Below are 17,850 nucleotides of genomic sequence, written 5' to 3'. Positions count from 1 at the left end.
ATCGCGGGGGGCCAGCCAGTGAGGTAGGATCTGGGGAACGGTGGCAATGGAGCAGGGAGTACTCCTTGGCCACAGTGGGCAGTGGCAGCAGCATTGGCAGCTCTGGGCTCCAGCAGATCTGTGATCACAATGCAAACTGGCTCTGACCCAGCCCCAATCTGACCTCAGAACTCAGTCCCTAACTTAGGACCCTCTCAGGACTCTTCAGGTACTTCAGGACTCTGACCCATAGGACCTCTCATCCAGATCCACAGACCTTCTGGGTAACTAAACCAGACCCCATACCTATAGCAACTGGACAACTAGATATTCACCCTTGGAAATTCTCTTCTAGGCCCCAGGGACCAACTCTTTCTCTTCCTGCTCCTGAAACCCCGAGAACCAGAATCTAAGAGTTGGAATGGACCTCAGAGGAAATCCAGTCTAACTCACCCCTGAACAAGAATATCTCACACTCCCAGAAACTCGATAGTGGAACCTCTACAATGAATTATTTCCTAGTCCCTTCCCCAGAGTAAGCCCCACCTCTCAAGAGTTCCCTTCCCCTCTTCTATTCCCTAAGAATACTTCCCCAGGACCTCGGACCTCTTTCAGGATTTCAGACCTGATGGTCCTCCTCCCAAGCATAAAGCTTCCAGCCCCTCTCCGGGACCCCAAGCCCTGGGGACCCTGGGGGCGGAGCAGTGAGCAAGGGCGGGGCAGTCTCACAACCCCCTCCTCCAACCTCAGGTCGACTTCAGAACCGCGGACAGCTCCCAGCTCCAGCTTCCTGAACTGGAAGGCTACTGGGGGCTCAGAGCAGGGCAGGGGGAGTTGACCACTGTTCCTGGGTAGGCCAGATAGATTGGGGCTCTTGGAGGAACAACAGCCCGAGCTATGACTGTGTGGGGGAAGGGAGAAGAGAGATGGAGAACCCTGAGACATGGAGACACACAGAAACGTGGTTGAATCCGGAATAAGATAGACAGGGACAGAGATGCGGTCAGGATAGGGAGAGGCTTCACTCTAGGGACCTCTGCCTGATGACCCCAGGGGACCCGAGGGTTTCTGAAAGACTGGCGTCTGGGGAGTTCCAAATTATGGCGATCAAGGCCTGGGGTAGTGGTTGGTTTTAGCGTTTTCTGGGGGTCGAGGGGTCGGGTGCCTGAGCGAGAAGAGGCCCGCGTCTAAGGAAATTCGGGATTCTGAAGGTTAAGGGCCAAGGTTCGGGAGATTGGGGTCGGGGTGAGTAGAGGGCCGGGGGGCGGACTCACCCTTTGTCTGTGGATCCCGGGAGAATCGTGCGCCGCCCGTGCCTCGCCCCCGCCCCCCCCCCCAATCTCTGTGTTTCTGGAAAAGCAACCGCCTCATCCCCACCCCCCCCACCAATACCCCTCGGCCTCCTGCAGTAGAGGGAGCAAGACTGGACCTGGGCCCGGGGCCCCTGACAGTCCTCCCCCACCTCCGGAAGGCCTCCGATGGGTTTCTCCCTCCCTGCTCCCCACCTTCCCTCACGTCTGTCCGGCCTCGATCGTGTTGCCCCCGTACAGACAAGGGGGCGCGGCCCAGAGCAACAGCAGGAAGCGCTGGACACCGCCCGGCCCGTGGAGGCTGCCCTAGTCCTAGCCCTAGCCCCACTCACCCCCTTCCACCACCTACTCCGCCCTCGGCCACGCCCCTGCGCCCCCACTCTCGGCCAGGGGGGAAGGTGAGGCACGTGGGTTCCAGTTGCTTACCAGGGTGCAGGTCAGAGTAAATGGGCCTCAATCCCTTCCTAATTCCACCCCCCCACCAGGAAACCCTCGGTACATGGAGAGGGTCACAGGTCAAGCACCTGCCCCTCCCCAGCCCCCCAAACCCATGACTATCTGTGACTGTGGCATCTGAGGATGCCTATGTCTGCATGTGACCAAAACATAGGTTGTGTGTTGAGAGAGACAGGGAGAGAATGGGATAGGATGGGACTGCCAAACCAGAAGCCATTTAAGCTCTGCCTAACAATCCTAGAACTTCAGAGATATAAAGACCTTGAAGATCTTGCCACTCAATCTCTTCATTTTACAGAAACCCAGAGTGAGGAAGAATGCCCCATGTAATCTGTAAGCAAATGAGCCAAGGGAAAACACTTGCCCTCATTTGTCCTGATTGCAGTGCACCTCAAAGCCTCCTGAAAATCCTTACAGTAGCATGGTGCATTCCCTTCTTGAGACGGGGGTTGAGGTGAGGTTTGGAGGAGACCCAAGGGTCTAGGGGTACTAGGAGATTTCTACAATGCTGAAGGACTGATGGTGAGGGGTGATAACTAGAACAGGCATTGAGAGAACCCCTGGACAAGAAAAGGAGCTGAAGCTATTGAAAGGGAAGAAGGCACCATTTAAAGTACTTATCCTGGAGCAAAACTCTACAGCCCAGACCGGGGTCCTCTCTTGTTCACATGCTCCAGCCTTATTCACACACCACACAGGCAAATGGTTAGTCACATCAGGGAGAATAGTCACATGTATATTCTTGTAGGCATAGAGGAAACAGATGCTAGGGGTATTTCTGATACAAACAGATCTTTATTAAAGGCTGTGAAATTGGGAGTGAAGGAGAGGTCTCTCTTTGTTGCCCCCTTTAGCATCCCTTGGGGCAGGGCCAGGGCTGTTGAGGGTCATGTGCCCTGGGACTGGCACAGCCGGTTCAGGAAGGGAAAAGCTTATTTTATTGTGTTTTTTTGGTGGGGAGGAATGAGGAGTGAAAGCTAATCTGCCACATGTGTAGGTCACAGGGAACACCCTACCTCCTCTCCATTATCCACCAAAAATCTCTGGTCTTAAATCTAAAAGGTGATTCCCCTCCCCCACCCCCACATCTACCCCCACCCTCACTAAATCCAGGATCAAGGAAGTGAGGGACAGGGCATTTGGTGGGGGAGACAACACCCTGACATTAAGACTATTCTCTTTCCCCAATTTTAGCCTCAGAGCAGAGAGTAGAAAGAGAATCCCTACTTCCCAGCTCTGGTGGCTGGAGAGGAACTCAGTCTAGGGTCATTAAGATCATGAATGGAATTGGGGTGTGATAATAAGGAGAGAATTCAGTTTGACTGGGAGGATAGGGGAGGCTCTCAGGGGAGGGTGGGAGCTGCCCCATCAAAGGACCTTGCAATTGGAAGAAAATGAGAGACCTGGCTTCAGTAGAAGGACGGGACAAACCAATGCCTCCCTGCCAGGTCGGACTTACTGCCTCTTTTCTCCATCCTTCTGTCTGAAGAGGGGTCATCTCAGAATAATCAGAAAGGGCTCCCGTTGGCTGAGACTGCCTTCCCTTCCCCACCTCAACCCCCCAATTTTCAGATACCTAGGGTCCATCATGAGGAATCATTACCCATTATTGGCATTCTGAGACATCTAAGGCCCAACCATGGCAAGCACCAAGATTCCCTGCAATTCTTAGCTACCAAGTACACTTATTGGCTAGTGTCAGATGTCCCTCCATATATCCCTGTCCCCATTCCCAAGTCTCAGAAACATGGGCTTTCTCAGCTAAAATCACACCAGCCCCAATCACCCCTGGAATTTTGAGACATTGGAGGCTCTCAATGTACAGTAAGAGGTCAAAGTTATTTTGTTTAGCTTCTGCCTAAAAAGGAAGAGCTTCTGTTCCACCTCCAAACCTTGGGACAATGGAGGGTCATCCCCTCAGCTTTTCCAATCCCAATTCTCCCCAGATCTGGCAATGAAGACCTTTCTGGGGCCTAGCCAGGTAAAGCAGGGAGTCAGAAACAAAACCATCCAGGCCTGAACTTTCTTTAAATCCTCCATCCATCCCCATACCCATGTGGGATTGGCTGGTGGGGACACATACAGGCAGGTATACCCACACACACTCACACACAGGCACACAGGAGACACACACACATGACCTGAGAACATCTTACTCCAAGGGGTATCTGGGGCCAGATGCTCTCAGGACCTTGGAAGCTGAGTTCACAGCAGGTGGTCCCGACTGGCAAACAGGTAGGGGCTGAAGCTGTCCCGATGGAAGGAGGAGGGGTAGAGTCCACTGAGGGTGTATAGGTCCCGCAGCAGAGGAGTGGGCAGCAGCAACTTCCGGCCCCGACCACCCCCACCTCCACCCCCACCAGCCACAGATGGTCCAGGGGATGGTGGGGGGCCCTGGCTGGGACCAGGGACCATGGCAGGCAATGTTGGCTCAGACCTCACTCGAGCGCGGGGAACACGAGGGGAAGAACACATCGGGGGAGCCCGGGAAGACACACAGCTGGGGATCAGGTGGCCCCGACGGGTACAACTCTGCAGTTCTGGGAAGACAGGCAAGGGCAAGGCTGGGGTGGGAATCTTTAAAGCCCAGAAGTATTGGGGGGCAGGGAATAGGGCTAGGGCTGGCAGCCCCCCCATAGACAGAGCTCTAGAGATGACTGGGAGGGGGACATGGTGTTTTTTTGGGCTGTTTTCCACCAATAATCCTAAACCTTTTAAGGATTTTGAGCTGGAAGGAACCTTAGGTACCAACCCAAGTTTGAAATTGAACCCAGATCCTGTAATCCCCAAATAAGTGCCCTTTCTACTACATTATTTATCCCGGCAGAGGCTGGAGAAGACAGGGAGGCTTGTTGGAGAGGATTGGTCCCAAGGAGTAGTTACAGGACCAGAGTAAATGTTGGGTGTGGAGGGTAGGTTCTGGGGAGAGAGGAAGAGGAGTTCACTCACTGGGTGGGGTGAGGCGGGCAGGCTGCAGCGGGGGTGCAGTGGTCTTGGGCTCCTGAGACAGACAGGCAGAGGGAGCGGGCTAGTGGCCCGGCTGGCCCCAGCCCTGGCCCCTGGCCCTGTCCCGGCGGCTCCTGTTTCTGTTCCTGAGCTGACTGAGGGCCCCCCCCCAGTTAGGGTGGACACCAGGAGGGCAGTAATGGAGGTGGTAGAATGGGAAAGGGGGGGGCACATGGAAGAGAAAGAGTTTCCAGCATTAACCATACTCCCTCACCTTTCCCATCCTTCTCAAGGATGGGATCCCAAATTAGGGGGTCACTGATCAGGACCTCCAAATGGGAGCAGGAGTGGGGATGGGGCAAGCAAAAGGTCTTAGAAATCATTCATTTTACTGATAGGGAAACTGAGACCTGATGAGGTGAAGTGACTTGCCCCTGGTCAAACAGATAATAAATAGCTAAATCAGGATTTGAATCTGGGTCCTCTGACTGTCTCCACTCTACCACAGCAATGCTGGTGAACTTTCTTCCTAGTTTGAGCAGCATGATTCATAGGAGGCTGTTTAGTTAGAATGTCCATAAATACAGAGAACAATCCTCTACCAGATGTACCATAATCTGGGTCCCCCTTTTACCATGTTTGTGAGTCACTGGGTGGGATGCATCTATCTCTATTCCCATCTAACCTTCCCCAATGCCATTTGGGGACCCCTACTCTCAAGACCCAGGATATTTAGTGTCTTCCTCTAGCTTGCCCCTTAGGTACTGAGCTCTTTAGGGAAGAAGTCCAAGGTTCTAGCTCACCAACTGGGTACAGGAATTGGGAGCTGGAGAGTGGGGGAGGGGAGGTCAGCTGCCCCTTACCTGGGTTGTATTTAACTTTTCAAGGGGGTTCTCAATGGCAGGCACGGGTCCCAGACCCTCCCATCTAAATGCTCTCGGGCTTAGATGCACTCGACTCTGGAACTTGTTGACAACACAGATGACCTGATGCAGGAAAAAAAGGGAGGCACTAATCCTTCATCTACCAGAGACCTAAGACTGGCACATTCACAGAACTCAAACTGGGAAGTGGAGGGAAATCTTGTCTTTCAGTCTAGGGCATAGACCTCGAGGTTTGATTCTCCTTTCTTTCTATATAATCCACCCCGCCCTCTCACTTGTGTCCTCCTGGGGAAGCTGAGTCCCAGCCTCACAAAGAGACTAACCAGGAAAGTGGCTATAGCTGCCCCAGTCAGGAATCCAGCCAGCACATCTGACCAGTGGTTCCGATACTCAGCCACACGGACCACACCCACCAGGAAGGCTGGGCAGAGCAGGGCAAGGCAGAGTGAAGGCTTTACCAGCCTGGAGCCCTTTATCCTGAAGACCAATGTGACATACATCTGAAGGGAGGAAAAGGAAAGAGTCACAGAATCCCATTTTTTTACAGATTGGAAAACTGAGACCGAGTAAGGGGAAATGGAAGGGAGTGGCTTAGAAGCAGAGAGGACAGACAGCCTCCTGATTTCAGTTTTGACATGGTGTCGTGTACTTTGTCTCAGCCCTCTCCGGGTGTTACTCAGACTCACCGCCGTGTAGGTGACTGCAAATGCACAGAGGGCCGCATCCTTGCAAGGGAAGGCACGTCGGGCAGCTGCAACCAAGGTGGGGTTGCCGGCTGCACAAGCCCCTTGGTCTGTGACATACCGGTCCAGTCCAGGCTTATCTGTGGCTGGTGGTGGGCAACCCAGAGCTGTGTAATTGGGGTGGCAGACAGACAGGAAGTGTGGGGTAGGATTCCCTGTCACTACTTGCCCAGCATTGGCAAAGATGGATGTGGTAAAGAGACCAAAGGAATACACGCCTAAAAGGGAAGGATAGAAAGGTCAATTAGAGCCACCCAGAGGCAGAGTTTGGACTCCCCTTGCCCTGGGAACCTCTCCTCATCCTTTTCCCCAGACCCCCTCCTTTGCCCTAACTCTTGGTTAAGTCCTGAGTCACCCCCCCGCACCCAGGAAGCGGACCAGCCTTCTGAGGGCTGGGCTGAAGCGGCAACAGTCCCCACACACAATAGTCTTCTCCCTCAGGGCAGGCACAGTTGAGGTGGGAGCTGGAAAGAAGGCCCGGGCAAGCTCTCCAAGGAGGATCTGGGAGGAGAGACCAAGGTTGGAGAAGTTGCTCTACCTTAATCCTCCTCCCTTCTTTACACTTCCCACCTTCAAAGACGGCATTACCGTGATGGCAGGCCCTGCAGTGACCAGGGGGTAGATCAGAGCTGGTGGGACACGACTGGCAGCCTCAGGCCCAGGGTAGGGCTTGGCATAAGTGCTGTCATAGCAGAAGAACCCCTGCATATGTACTGGAAACGTGTCTGTGTATTCCAGACGATAGGCGAGAAGCACTACAGCCCCGAGGAGTACGGACTGCCAATCGGGTCAGGCAGAGGTGGATGAAAGATAGGGAGAGAAAAGAAACAAAGAGCCACCAGGGAAGACACAGAGATAGAACTCCAGGTAAGGGGGAGGGAGGGAGGGAGGGAGAGAGAGAGAGAGAGAGAGAGAGAGAGAGAGAGAGAGAGAGAGAGAGAGAGAGAAGAAAGTTATAAGAACAAAGATCAGAAGACAGTTACAAACCAAGGAGAAAGAATATAGTCAAGTTGAGGGCACCTCTTCTTCCAGAAAACTCTCCCCTAAACCCCCTCTGTTGATCTGCATGGTTCTCACCTCCACAAAGATGAAGCAGGGTATTATGGAGAAACTCCTCTTCAGGTCTGGTCGTCCACTCGCCATGGTGGGATCGGGATGAGGGGTGCAATTGGCGGGGGGCCTGGGAGAGAGGCCCAGTCACACAGGTCCCCAGATTCACCCTCCAGTCAAACACTCAGACTGCAATTCCCTAGGACAGAAGACTCAGTCTTCTCCCTCACCCCAAAAGTTTTTAAGGTTTTACTGGATCTATCGTGTCTGACCCACCCAGCCACGGGCTCCTTTCCTCATTCCTTCATCCCTTCCTCACTAGGGAGAGAAGGGTATCTCTTGGAAGACTACTCTCCACCCCTTAACTACCTTCAGTTAGAAAGTTCTCCCTACTGGGAAAGTCCAGCCTTTATTCAGTAGCTGCCTCAGAAAATGATTCCCCAAAGAGTTCAAGGAAAGGATCATCGAAAGAGTTAAAGGCTCCTAGGTTTGGAGAAGCCTATTGCTAGATGCTGGAGGAGATATGAACCCTTCCTAAAACCATTTCCCTTCCAACAACTCCAAAAGCCTGGGAAATCCTAGGCCTTCGGCTCTCTCTTTCCAGCCTCCTCTCCTTCCAAGAGGTTCTGACTCCTCCGGGCAAGGATTCGGCTGGGCTGCAGCGCGCAGGGCCTCGTCCCATGTAGAGGAGTCGTCGGCATCACCCCAGCGGCCGCCGCACACACCTCCTCACCCCGGGGGCTGCTCCAACCCGCCTGGCGTGTTGTTGGGAGGGAAAGCCTCAGCGAGTGGGCGAACCCACAGACTCGTAGCCTCGCACAGGCGTGTAGACACACGCGCTGCCTCCCCCTCCCCCATCCCCTCTCCCCATCGCCACCCTGCGGCCCGGGTACCCTTCCCCCCAACCCCCCCCAGAAAACGCCTCTCTGATTCCCTTCCCCCATTAAGCGGGGGACCCCTATCACGGGCCAACCCCCATCCCCGCCACCTGGGTCACGGCCGCTCCATGGCCCGGATCCACGTCCCGCGGCGGGGGAGGCCAGTCCCAGGCCCGGCAGGCCGCCTTTGTCCCAGACGTCCAGGTGTTGCGGACCGATGGAGCGGACAGGTGGAGGCCGACAGAGCCGAGAAACGACCCGGCCCGGGCTCTCCGGGCGCCGCCGCCTTAGCCCCCCAAGCCTCGGGAGCGGAGCCGCTGTCTCCGGCGGGGACCGAGGCAAGGATGGATGGAGAGACGGAGGGAGGGTGGGAGTGCGCAGCCTTGCGCCGGCTCATTAGCACCGGGCCAGCCCCGGGGCGGGGCATCATTGAGAACCTTCCCCGGCTCCCCTTCCCCCTCCCCGGCCTTGGGGGTTCGCATCTAGCCTTCCCAGCTCCTCTGGGGGAGGGAGGGTGATAGCCCCAAAGGTAACCTACTTGAGGGTAGGGATTTTTTCCCTTTTTGTCTCTCCATCCTCGGCCCTTGATGAATGAATGAATGAATGAATGAATGAATGAAATCTTTAGATGGGGCCAGCTGTATCGGAGATGAGGAAAGCAGGGGGTGATGTTTTTTGGATTTTTGTGGTTGGGTGAGTGGGGGGGCGGGGTTCACCAAGGCTGTGTCTGTTAGGAGCATGACTGTGTAAGCAGTTTGAGCTCGGGGCTAGGGCTCCCCTTGGCTGTGACCAAGGTCACAGACTCAAGATCTCTCTAGCCTTAATTTAGCTATAAACTCACTATTGCCCAAGACTGGCCTCTGAGTCCAGAGGAATCTTCCTAGAGCAAGGAGAGGGGAAGGGGGCCAGCAGGGTCAGCAGGAACAAAGTGTTAGGGAAGGGGCCACTCCTATTTTATTTTCTCTCAGGGGATTTTGGGGGGCTGAGGCCCCCCCCTCAGGGAGGTCTCTCTTTCTTTGATCAGTCAGATTCCAGCAGCTCAGCCTGTGGAAAGAGAAATTGGTGAGGTGAAGAGTCAGAGGCTCAGCATCAGGACTACTCAGAGATGGAGGACACAAAGGCAAGGCCTGGGTTGGAGGCTAGGGCAGGAACGGTCTAATGAGAGCAAGGGTTGAGATCAGAGGTTCTGAAGAAGCCGCATTTAGACCTGGGGGCCAAGGGGATGGGCAAAGGGTTGGAGGTTGCCAGGGTCCATACTGAAGGAGTCTTGCTTGGGTTGGGACTATCAGCTATGGACTGTGAGGTGAGTTGGCATCTGAATCTGAATCTGTTGCCCAGGCTGGCAGTGGTGATGGATGCATACAGCGTCGTACCCTTCGACCTGTGCCAGGGAATTCCAGAAGGAATATTTGGAATGTAATGGGGGGGGAAATTTTTCTCCTCCTCAGAGCCTCCCTCCCCTCCCCCCTTGTACACTCACTCCTGAGGACTCCACGTTGCTTCACTCTAGTCAGGGATAAGCTTTCAATGGCATTCTGAAGAGTGTTCACAGCTGACCTAGTGGGAGGAAGGGCTGGAATATGCACCCAGAATCTGAACAGGGGAAATGGGAATGAGTGAGGCCCAGGTCATGATGGAGTTGGGACAACAGATCTTCACCACATGCCCACCCAACAAATCTTAGGCTCACAGGATTATTTTAGAGTTGGAAAAAGTTTCTTAGGTATCATCTAGTCCAATTAATCCCCACCCTTCATTTTATAAATGGGGGGACTGAGGCTCAGAGAGAGAGTAATTTGCCTCATTTGGGAGTTGACATTAGTTAAGGATTTGAGGGAATATGGATCCCTGGAAACCAAAGAGAGGGCTCATGAAGCTTCTGGGCTCAAGGAATAGGTCTGGACACCCTGGATTTCTTCCTCACCATATATCATTCAGCTCTTCCTCCAGCTCCTCCTGCCCCCAACAATTTTTGGACTTAGTATCCTCCTCAGGTACCATGACCCCTTGCTGTTTCATCTTTGTTAGAATCTGGTGAGTAGGAGCAGAAGTAAGGCCCTCTCCTTACTTTCTCTCCCCCATCAACCTCAGACATCTCAGCTTAGTCTTCAGCTGGGTCAGAGATTGGGGTGAAATGGAGACTCATCCTATGTCCTTCCTCCCTGGTCATCTTCCCTCACTCTAGCATCTTTTCTTGCCCCTCCCCCACAACCACCTGCCCCTCACCTTTCGACATTTCACCTGATTCTTCTGCATTTTCTCCATATTAACCAAGTTTCTGTTGATTTCTTCCTCCTGTGACTCTGAATAAAAGGATGATAACAGGAAAGAATAGCCATCAAGGTCTTGGAGATACTAGAAAAGTTTAGCCAACATCAGCCACCATTCAATCCCCAAGTATGGGGGGGAGGGGTTGGGACCCCTGCTCTCAGCCCAGAAACTGGAGCCCTCAGAGGAAAGGGAGAAGGGGATGAAGATACAGATGAATGGGACAAGGGGGTGATTAGTGGGGGTGGGGGAGACATACTGAGTTTCTGGTGGATGTAGGTCACCTCTTCCTGCAGCATTTCCAGCTCCTCCCATAGGAACTTCTTGCTGTGGGGGTGGGGGGGTTGGGGGGGAATGATAATAGAGTCACAGAGTCCCTAACTTAACTTCTCACAGCCCCCCCCACCCTTTCCTCCTTCCTTAGCTCTCCTGTTTACCCTAAGATCTCTCTATTGCTCTCAGAAATCTTGAACCCCCAAGCCAGGATCCACACCTTTCCCGAATCTCTTGACCCAGCTGTAGTAGGGAGCGGATGGTATGACCCCGCTGGAATTCCTCATTTCCCCGAAGATTTTCCTTCATCTCCTGCAGACCCCGAGCCAATGCCTGCCACATCTCCTGCCGCCCTAGTTCTGCCCCTCGTCTAATGAGGTCATCCTGGGCTGGGAAGCAAGTCAGGCTCATCACTTCTGCCAGGAGATGGATGGAGAGTGTGATCTCTGCTCTAAGTCTCACCTTCACCTCCTGACCAGTACCTCTGCCTCTCCTCCTACCGACCCCTCTGGGAAGGAAGGGGCGGACCACAAGTCTCTTGAAATATCACACCTATATTCAGAGGGGATGGATGTGAGACTGGAAACCCCTACCTATCCCTCATCTTGAGCTCACCTCCAACAAATCCTAGTCATTTTTCTCCCAAGACCCAACCTCACCCATTAGCTCCTGGATTTTAAGCCTTTGATGACTGCTTTCCTTCTCCAGAAGGGTCACAGAGTGATTCAGGAACTCAAAGGCCTAGGAACAGGAAGGCTCTTGAGTCAGAAAGAAGAATCAGAGGATGAAGTAGGGTCAATATCAGAAAGGACAAAAGGGAAAAGATGGGCCAGCTCACTTTGGTCTGGGCTTGAAGCTGACTTTTCAGGCAATCCAAGTCTATCTTTAAGAACTTATATGAGTCAGGAATCAAGCCGTTACCTAGGGGATCAGAGATTATAGACTCTGTTTTCCATGTAACTTCACCAGGCAAGGAAGGCTCTGAAAGGGATGAGAGAGAAGTATGAATTTCCCTATTCCAAAGAAAACAGAGGCCCTTGCTTTCCCTAACTCTTTGGTGTATTGGTCTCATCCTCCTTACTCCAGTGACCCTAGAGTACCTTACCTTGGACCTTAGAAATGTCTGCTTCCAGGCTCTTCTGAGGGACCAGCATGGTAGATCATGGGGGAAAAAAAGGATTGAGGCCATATTAGACCCTCCTCCAGATCTTCCAGGGTCTGATTCTGCCCCAATTTGGGCTTCTCCCTCCCCCAAATCCCATAGGGTTTCATTCATTCAAATCACAGGAGGGAAACTGAGGCAGGGGGTAAAAAATGGGCTAGTCTTGAAGAAGCCCTTGAATCATTCATTGGTGAACATTTGTGGGCACTCTATTGAACTTGTCTACAAACAAGAATATGTTCATATACCTTAACACTGGCCTCTAGTAGGGGTCTCGGGCTCAGACTGAAGCTCCGGCTCCGACTTCTGTTCCTGTTCCCATTCTGACTCCTGGTCACATTCCCCTTTGAACTCCCATCTCGCTTCTGGCTTGAGGGATGGATCTCCTCAGAGATCAGCCACTTCTGCAAGGGTTGGAATGAGGAAGGAAACGATACAATCACATCACAAGCTATCATAGGACCCCAAGATCCTCAAACCCTAAAAGGTTGTGACTTTGCTGGTGCAGGGATGTGTCTCTCCCAGCACAGTGCAAAAGGTTTTCCCATTTATAACTGCAGTAAAGGCTTAGGAAATTGAGACAGAGAGATGAAGTGACTTGATCAGGTTAAAATGACTACTAAGAGTCAGAGGCAGATTTGAACTGAAATATTTGTGACTCCGTGCCTAGATTCTCATCTAACCTTACTGCTTTTACAATAATAAAAATAATTTCCACTTCTATATCAGGTTAAGGTTTACAAACTGCTTTCTTACAACCTTGTAGAAACAAGCCCTAATCCCTAACAGTACAGATGTTACAGATAAAGAAACCAAGGTCCAGACAAGTGAGCTAAGTTACTAAAGATTTATCGTCCAGATATAGCACCTAGATGTCTCCTGATCTAACATCCAGTGCTTTCCCCTACTATACCCCATGACATAGGGAGGTGGGGATCCTGAGAGAACAAAGTAAAAGATGACCTTGAAACTGAGATGTCCATCCTTCAGGGAGTCCTTTTCAGCATTTTTCAGCATCTGGGAATCTGAGTTGATGTTATGAACCACACCTGCCATTCAGAGCTAGGGTCACACCAGTGATTCTTCAGGGGTCACACACACCTCATTTTTAAGTCAAATGGGATTCCCCAAAGGGAGTCTCTAAATCATTCTTCAAGAGAATTGGGACTCTTTCTTTCAAGATTATTCCAAGCCACCAATATCTCCAGGTCTCCTAACCTTGAAACCCCTACTCCCTGTTCTCCTAGTAACCCCAATCCTAAAGTCCTACCCAGTGCCTTAACATGATGGCACCTAAGTCTTAGTCACTCCCCACCAAGCCACCCCTCCACCCTTTGCCATCCTCGTCCTCAGTCCTCTAGCTCTTGCCTTCAGTCTCTCCCCGACCCCTCCAAGCTCCAAACATACCCAGGCTCCGAGGTTTCTGTGAGGCGACACCGGTACTCAGCTTCTCAGACTTGTTATGGATCTGCAATGCACATTCCCTTGGCGAGGATGGGCATGGAGAATGACTGGATACTCCCGAGCTGTCAGAGTCCCGGGAAATTCCAGCCAGGACACAATCACTTGGATGGGGTGAGGAGAAGACTCAGTGGTGGGTCCCTGCCCGCTCTGCCCATCCCCCCCAGCCCTCCAGAGTTGCTGCCATCTGGAGGCACCCGACCTCCCCTCCTCCCCCCAGACCCAGCCATTCAAACTGGAATTCCATCCTAAGGATGCCAAGGCCAGATGTTTGCACCTGGGAGAGAACACCTGGAAAGGAACCGGATCCATAGAGTCCTCACCGCGTGGTCCCTGCAGCGGGAAGAAGTCGGGGATAAGGCAAAACCGCTCTAGATCCCTCCTGCTGGGGCCTAGCATGTTCACAGAATGCAGATACCCACCGGTTGCTCATACCCTAAGCCCATCAGAGACCACGAAAAAAGTCCCCAGTCGGAGCGATGAAGTTTGATCCAGTGGAGACACCATACAAGGCCAAGGTGGGGGTGGACTCAGAAGAGAGATAAGAGTCACAGAGGAAAGGCGGAGCCTTTGTTTGTCGCTCTACCCACACAGCGGCGATTCCGAAATCTTATTGGCTGCGTCGCCCGTCTGTTCTCCCGGAGGCTAAAGCTGATTGGCTCACTCCTGAGTCGTATGCGGTAAGAGGAGGGGCAGTTGGGAAGGAGACAAGGTGGGCGGGTCTTGTGTGAGGATTCTCCTTCCTGATTGGTTGACACCCAAAGGACGTAGACTATAGTTACAGAACTCGCGACGGGACTGGTCTGAAGGCAGCGAGGAGGCGGGGCGGGACTGCTCGGGCTGAAGCACGAAGGTGGTGGGAGGGGAGGGCTGCCGCAGAGGTTCGGGGTCCGCTGGGCAGGAGCGGGCTTTAGGTACCGCCTCCCCCGGGACTAGGCGCCCCTCTTGGGGAAGGCGGGGAGGATGGAGCCCGGGATCTGGCTCCGGGACTCCCGGTTCCTTCCAGCGCAGGCCTGGGGAAGGGTCTCCCAGCAACGACCCCGGCCCCAGGGTCCGGCGCGCCGGGCGGCCCCGCTCCCCCATCTTAGGGGCGGGGAGCCGGGCCCTCCTGGGTCCCGGCCGGGCCCTGCGGGCGCCTTCTCTCGTCCCTTGAGTCGGGGCGGGCAGCGCTCTGAGCCTGGTTCTTTCCTCTCGCCCTCCCGCAGGTGCGGCGCCGGGGCCGGAGGATGGTCTCCGAGGTGGAGCCGGGCGGCCTGGCCAAGGTGGTCCAGGTGCTGATCCTCTCCGGCGCCTGGGGCATGCAGGTCTGGGTTACCTTCATCTCAGGTACGTTCCCCTCCCCCCGGGACCCTGGACTCTGCTCTTTGCCGACAGCCGGGGGGGGGGGGGGGAAACTTCAGAGTTCGTGACGTCCCCAGGTTTAGAGCTGGAAGCGATCACAGGAATTTGGTAACCGATTTGGTTTTCACAGGGAAAAAAAAATGAACTTTCCAACTTTGGCCTCAGCAGCCTAATACTCTGCATTTTAAGCAACGAAATCGCGTCAATAAATAAATTCCAATTTTAAAATGTTTAAAAAGGAAAATAGTATTTCATGGAGAGATTTCCATTGTACCTGAATGTATGATCATCTGCCAGGGATCACCCTGGGTGTAATTTTCTTCCCCCCCCCCCACCCAGGTTTCCTTCCCACTTGACTATTTCACTAGTCAATCAACTAGAATTTATTAAATGTGTCGTACATACTGTGATAAATAGCTAGACACTTTGATTTTAATTAGTTATTTTCATTTGTAAATTATTTCTGAATATATCTAGCCCCAGGGAACCTTTCCTTATACTAAAGACCTATAATGACTAGGCAGAACCTGCAGACTGTATATCATCTTCATCGGACATGGTCCACAACGTTTCTGTGGGCATAGATAGTCCCCTACCAAAAGTTAAGTAGCAGCCTTGGGGATTTTTACCCTCTACTCTCCTACCTCTTCCCTATTCTACCCAGTTCTCTAGCCCTGTCTTTCCAACCTGAGACTAGGTTATGTGCAAAAGGTCTGAATGTCTGCTAACTGAAGCCAATCTGTTCCCCAGTCTAATCCTTTCAATTTCTAGAAGACGACATGATCTTAAAAAGGGTTAATGACTTGTCCTAGATCACTCAAAAACTAAACTGCAGAGTCAGAATGTTTTTTATACTTTCCAACCAGCCTTCTCTATACTCCTCTCCCACCCCTACCCCTAGGATTCGTGTTGTTCCGGGGGCTGCCTCGACACACCTTCGGACTGGTCCAGAGCAAACTCTTCCCCTTCTATTTCCACGTTTCCCTGGCTTGTGCTGCTATCAGCCTGGGCATCTTCGTGTTCCATCACCCAGTGGTGAAGCTCAGCTTTACCCTGGCAGAAGCTGGTCAGGTACCAGGAGGCTGTGGGAGGGGGCTGGAGACTAGGAAATATGGGCTTGGAGGGGATCCAGGACACTGCAGTCCTTTTAAGACTTATAACTGGTCTCTAGACCAGCTCCCACTCAATGTTGCTATTATTCCCTGGAGTTGATGTTTCTAAGTTTCCAGGACTTGGTCCTGATGATTGAGCCTCATTCTTGGCTTCACCTAGTTCATTGTTCTGAAACCTGCCTGGCTGGAGACTTAAGTCTTTGCTGGAGGATTTAGACCTCTCCCTGGGGGATGGAGTCCACCCACTAGATCTTCATTCACTTGTCTGATTAGAGCTAGGGGGATAAATTTCTCTTTGCTTCCTCTTATCCCTTCTCAAATGCCCAGGATATGAGGCATGCTAAAGTGGGTACGACAAACTCCTTTTTGATGAAATTACTGTATTCACCTTTCTGAGTGTGGGGCATATATTTTCTAATTGTACCTGAGTAATACAATACCCAAGAGTCTTTTGGGATTGCATTATTAAAATTATGTAAATAATTGTGGTTGGCAAGAATGGAGAATTTTACCCTTTTTTATCCTGTCCTGCCTCCTCCCAGCTGATGGATTGTGTTAAAATCCCTGGGAGGCAACTTTGGTCTCCAAGGCTACTCTCAGCTATGACCTTGGCCCTTGCACCCCTGCTAACTAAAGTTTCTCTTCCAGTTGGCCCTCCTGGCTTTGAGCTTTGCTCTGTCGGCCCTGAATGCTCGGTGGCTAGAACCCAGAACTACAGCTGCTATGTGGGCCCTGCAAGCAATGGAGAAGGAGCGAGGTCTAGGTGGGGAACCCCCAGGACCTCCCCAGGGCCAAGACCCCTACCGTCGACTTCGGGAGCAGGATCCCAAGTATCGGGCTCTTCGGCAGACATTCTTCCACTATCATGGCCTCTCCTCCCTCTGCAACCTGGGGAATCTACTTAGCAATGGCATCTGCCTTGCCTTCCTGGCACTGCACCTCCAAAGCCTGTAGAAAGCAGTACTCTTCTCACTGCTTAGAGGAGGGATTCTAGCTCCTTCTCTGGGTCCAAATCTAACCCACACAGACCAAGTTCACTTGGTCTCTGCTTAGCTGACCCTGTGGGTCAAGCAGCCAAGATATAGAGGAGAGCCTGCCTCCTTCTGTATGCTCTGTCCTTCCAAGGCCATGGTTCTAATTCCTGTCATGCTGCTATTTGTTCTTTCTGATCCAGGACCCTTTTTATAGCTCTTCCTCCTTTCCCTGGCTGTTCCAGGTATTGGATAGGCCAGAACTGGGAGACTTTCTGCAACTGTGATTTTATATCATATGTTTCCTATTAAAAAAGGGTTTCTCATAACTGCTTTTGGTGTGACTTAGAATAGAAATAGGGAAGGTAATTCTACATTCACATTACTCCCTAATCCTGCCCCCCCCCAGCAGAACAATATCTTTCTATTATCTAAGCTATTGAAGGGTCACTTGTTCTGGTTGGGGTAGAGTGTGACCAAGCATTGAGCCTCTCAGAAAGATGGTCCCTGTCAATGGTGATCTGGTCTCTTGATCTCTCCCTTCCTAGAATCATAAGATTTTAGAGCTTAAAGGGATCTTGAAAGAGAAAATTACAGCTGGAAGGAACTTCAGAGACATGTGGGTCCAACCCCCTCATTTTTAGTTGAAGACAGGCACTACCTGTTAAAGTAATATATAATAAGTCTCAGAGATGGAATTTGAACCTGGGACTTCTGATTGCAGAGCCAAAGTCCTTTTCATTGTAGCAAATCTGACTTGTCTTTCAAATATCCATTAAATTTCCTTTTCCCTGAATCCTTCAAGTATTCAGATAAACATTTAATGCTTTAATTCAGCATTAATTCAATTCAGCAAGTATTAAGTGCCCACTCTGTGTGAAGCACAGTTCATTTTGTTTGTAGCCCCAGTGTCTGCCCTCAAGGAGTTGACTTTCTAATGGGAAAAGTGGTAGAGCAGACACGTGCCTGCATAGTAGTAAATAGAGAAGAGATACAATATAATTTTTGGAAAAGCT

The 17,850-nt window shown here is 52.1% G+C and overlaps 3 protein-coding genes across 7 annotated transcripts; 1 reads left to right on the top strand and 2 right to left on the bottom strand.

Annotated features, from left to right (window-relative positions):
- Window positions 1-2,498: 2,498 nt before the first annotated feature.
- Window positions 2,499-8,444, bottom strand: PLPPR2 (phospholipid phosphatase related 2). Its single transcript, XM_074203452.1, has 9 exons — window positions 8,357-8,444; window positions 7,396-7,498; window positions 6,907-7,095; window positions 6,684-6,819; window positions 6,262-6,536; window positions 5,899-6,075; window positions 5,555-5,677; window positions 4,695-4,746; window positions 2,499-4,285 (listed from the first exon to the last, which is right to left on the bottom strand). Exons 2-9 carry the CDS (start codon window positions 7,459-7,461, stop codon window positions 3,951-3,953), a joined length of 1,353 nt encoding a protein of 450 aa, XP_074059553.1. The 5' UTR covers window positions 7,462-7,498; window positions 8,357-8,444; the 3' UTR covers window positions 2,499-3,950.
- Window positions 8,445-9,199: 755 nt separating this feature from the next.
- Window positions 9,200-14,188, bottom strand: CCDC159 (coiled-coil domain containing 159). Of its 5 annotated transcripts, XM_074203448.1 has the most exons (15): window positions 13,833-14,182; window positions 13,688-13,743; window positions 13,357-13,514; window positions 12,913-12,998; window positions 12,198-12,353; window positions 11,893-11,926; window positions 11,626-11,768; window positions 11,447-11,528; window positions 11,008-11,203; window positions 10,774-10,841; window positions 10,473-10,549; window positions 10,171-10,277; window positions 9,727-9,803; window positions 9,504-9,627; window positions 9,200-9,290 (listed from the first exon to the last, which is right to left on the bottom strand). In XM_074203448.1, the coding sequence occupies exons 1-14, from the start codon at window positions 13,854-13,856 to the stop codon at window positions 9,536-9,538; spliced, it is 1,356 nt and encodes a 451-aa protein (XP_074059549.1). In that variant the 5' UTR covers window positions 13,857-14,182; the 3' UTR covers window positions 9,200-9,290; window positions 9,504-9,535. The 5 variants fall into 5 exon arrangements, 4 of the variants coding, with proteins under 4 accessions (XP_074059549.1, XP_074059552.1, XP_074059550.1 ...); XM_074203451.1 differs by lacking the exon at window positions 9,200-9,290 and having other exon boundaries at window positions 9,531-9,627; window positions 11,626-11,708; window positions 11,893-11,923; window positions 13,833-14,188; XM_074203449.1 differs by lacking the exon at window positions 9,200-9,290 and having other exon boundaries at window positions 9,531-9,627; window positions 11,893-11,923; window positions 13,833-14,186.
- Window positions 14,189-14,237: 49 nt separating this feature from the next.
- Window positions 14,238-17,163, top strand: TMEM205 (transmembrane protein 205). The gene is made up of 4 exons (XM_074203455.1): window positions 14,238-14,324; window positions 14,616-14,736; window positions 15,653-15,822; window positions 16,512-17,163. Exons 2-4 carry the CDS (start codon window positions 14,637-14,639, stop codon window positions 16,815-16,817), a joined length of 576 nt encoding a protein of 191 aa, XP_074059556.1. The 5' UTR covers window positions 14,238-14,324; window positions 14,616-14,636; the 3' UTR covers window positions 16,818-17,163.
- Window positions 17,164-17,850: the final 687 nt, after the last annotated feature.

The sequence above is a fragment of the Macrotis lagotis genome, chromosome X (assembly GCF_037893015.1).
Source record: "Macrotis lagotis isolate mMagLag1 chromosome X, bilby.v1.9.chrom.fasta, whole genome shotgun sequence".
NCBI classification, from domain to species: Eukaryota; Metazoa; Chordata; class Mammalia; order Peramelemorphia; family Peramelidae; genus Macrotis; species Macrotis lagotis.
The sequence above is the reverse complement of the archived record's forward strand: the minus strand, read 5'-3'. Positions and strand labels throughout refer to the sequence as shown.

Excerpts from the sequence above, each read along its gene's own strand:
- PLPPR2 (XM_074203452.1), bottom strand. The coding sequence starts at position 7,461 with ATGGCGAGTGGACGACCAGACCTGAAGAGGAGTTTCTCCATAATACCC. Across the intron at positions 7,096-7,395 it reads CCTGCTTCATCTTTGTGGAG|TCCGTACTCCTCGGGGCTGT; the intron begins GTGAGAACCATG and ends CCCGATTGGCAG. Across the intron at positions 5,678-5,898 it reads CAGCTATAGCCACTTTCCTG|GTCATCTGTGTTGTCAACAA; the intron begins GTTAGTCTCTTT and ends TTCCTGCATCAG.
- CCDC159 (XM_074203448.1), bottom strand. The coding sequence starts at position 13,856 with ATGGGCTTAGGGTATGAGCAACCG. Across the intron at positions 11,769-11,892 it reads AGACATTTCTAAGGTCCAAG|AGCCTTCCTTGCCTGGTGAA; the intron begins GTAAGGTACTCT and ends CATCCCTTTCAG. Across the intron at positions 10,842-11,007 it reads GGTCAAGAGATTCGGGAAAG|CAAGAAGTTCCTATGGGAGG; the intron begins GTGTGGATCCTG and ends CCACCCCCACAG.
- TMEM205 (XM_074203455.1), top strand. The coding sequence starts at position 14,637 with ATGGTCTCCGAGGTGGAGCCGGGCGGCCTGGCCAAGGTGGTCCAGGTG. Across the intron at positions 14,737-15,652 it reads CTGGGTTACCTTCATCTCAG|GATTCGTGTTGTTCCGGGGG; the intron begins GTACGTTCCCCT and ends CCCTACCCCTAG. Across the intron at positions 15,823-16,511 it reads CCCTGGCAGAAGCTGGTCAG|TTGGCCCTCCTGGCTTTGAG; the intron begins GTACCAGGAGGC and ends TTTCTCTTCCAG.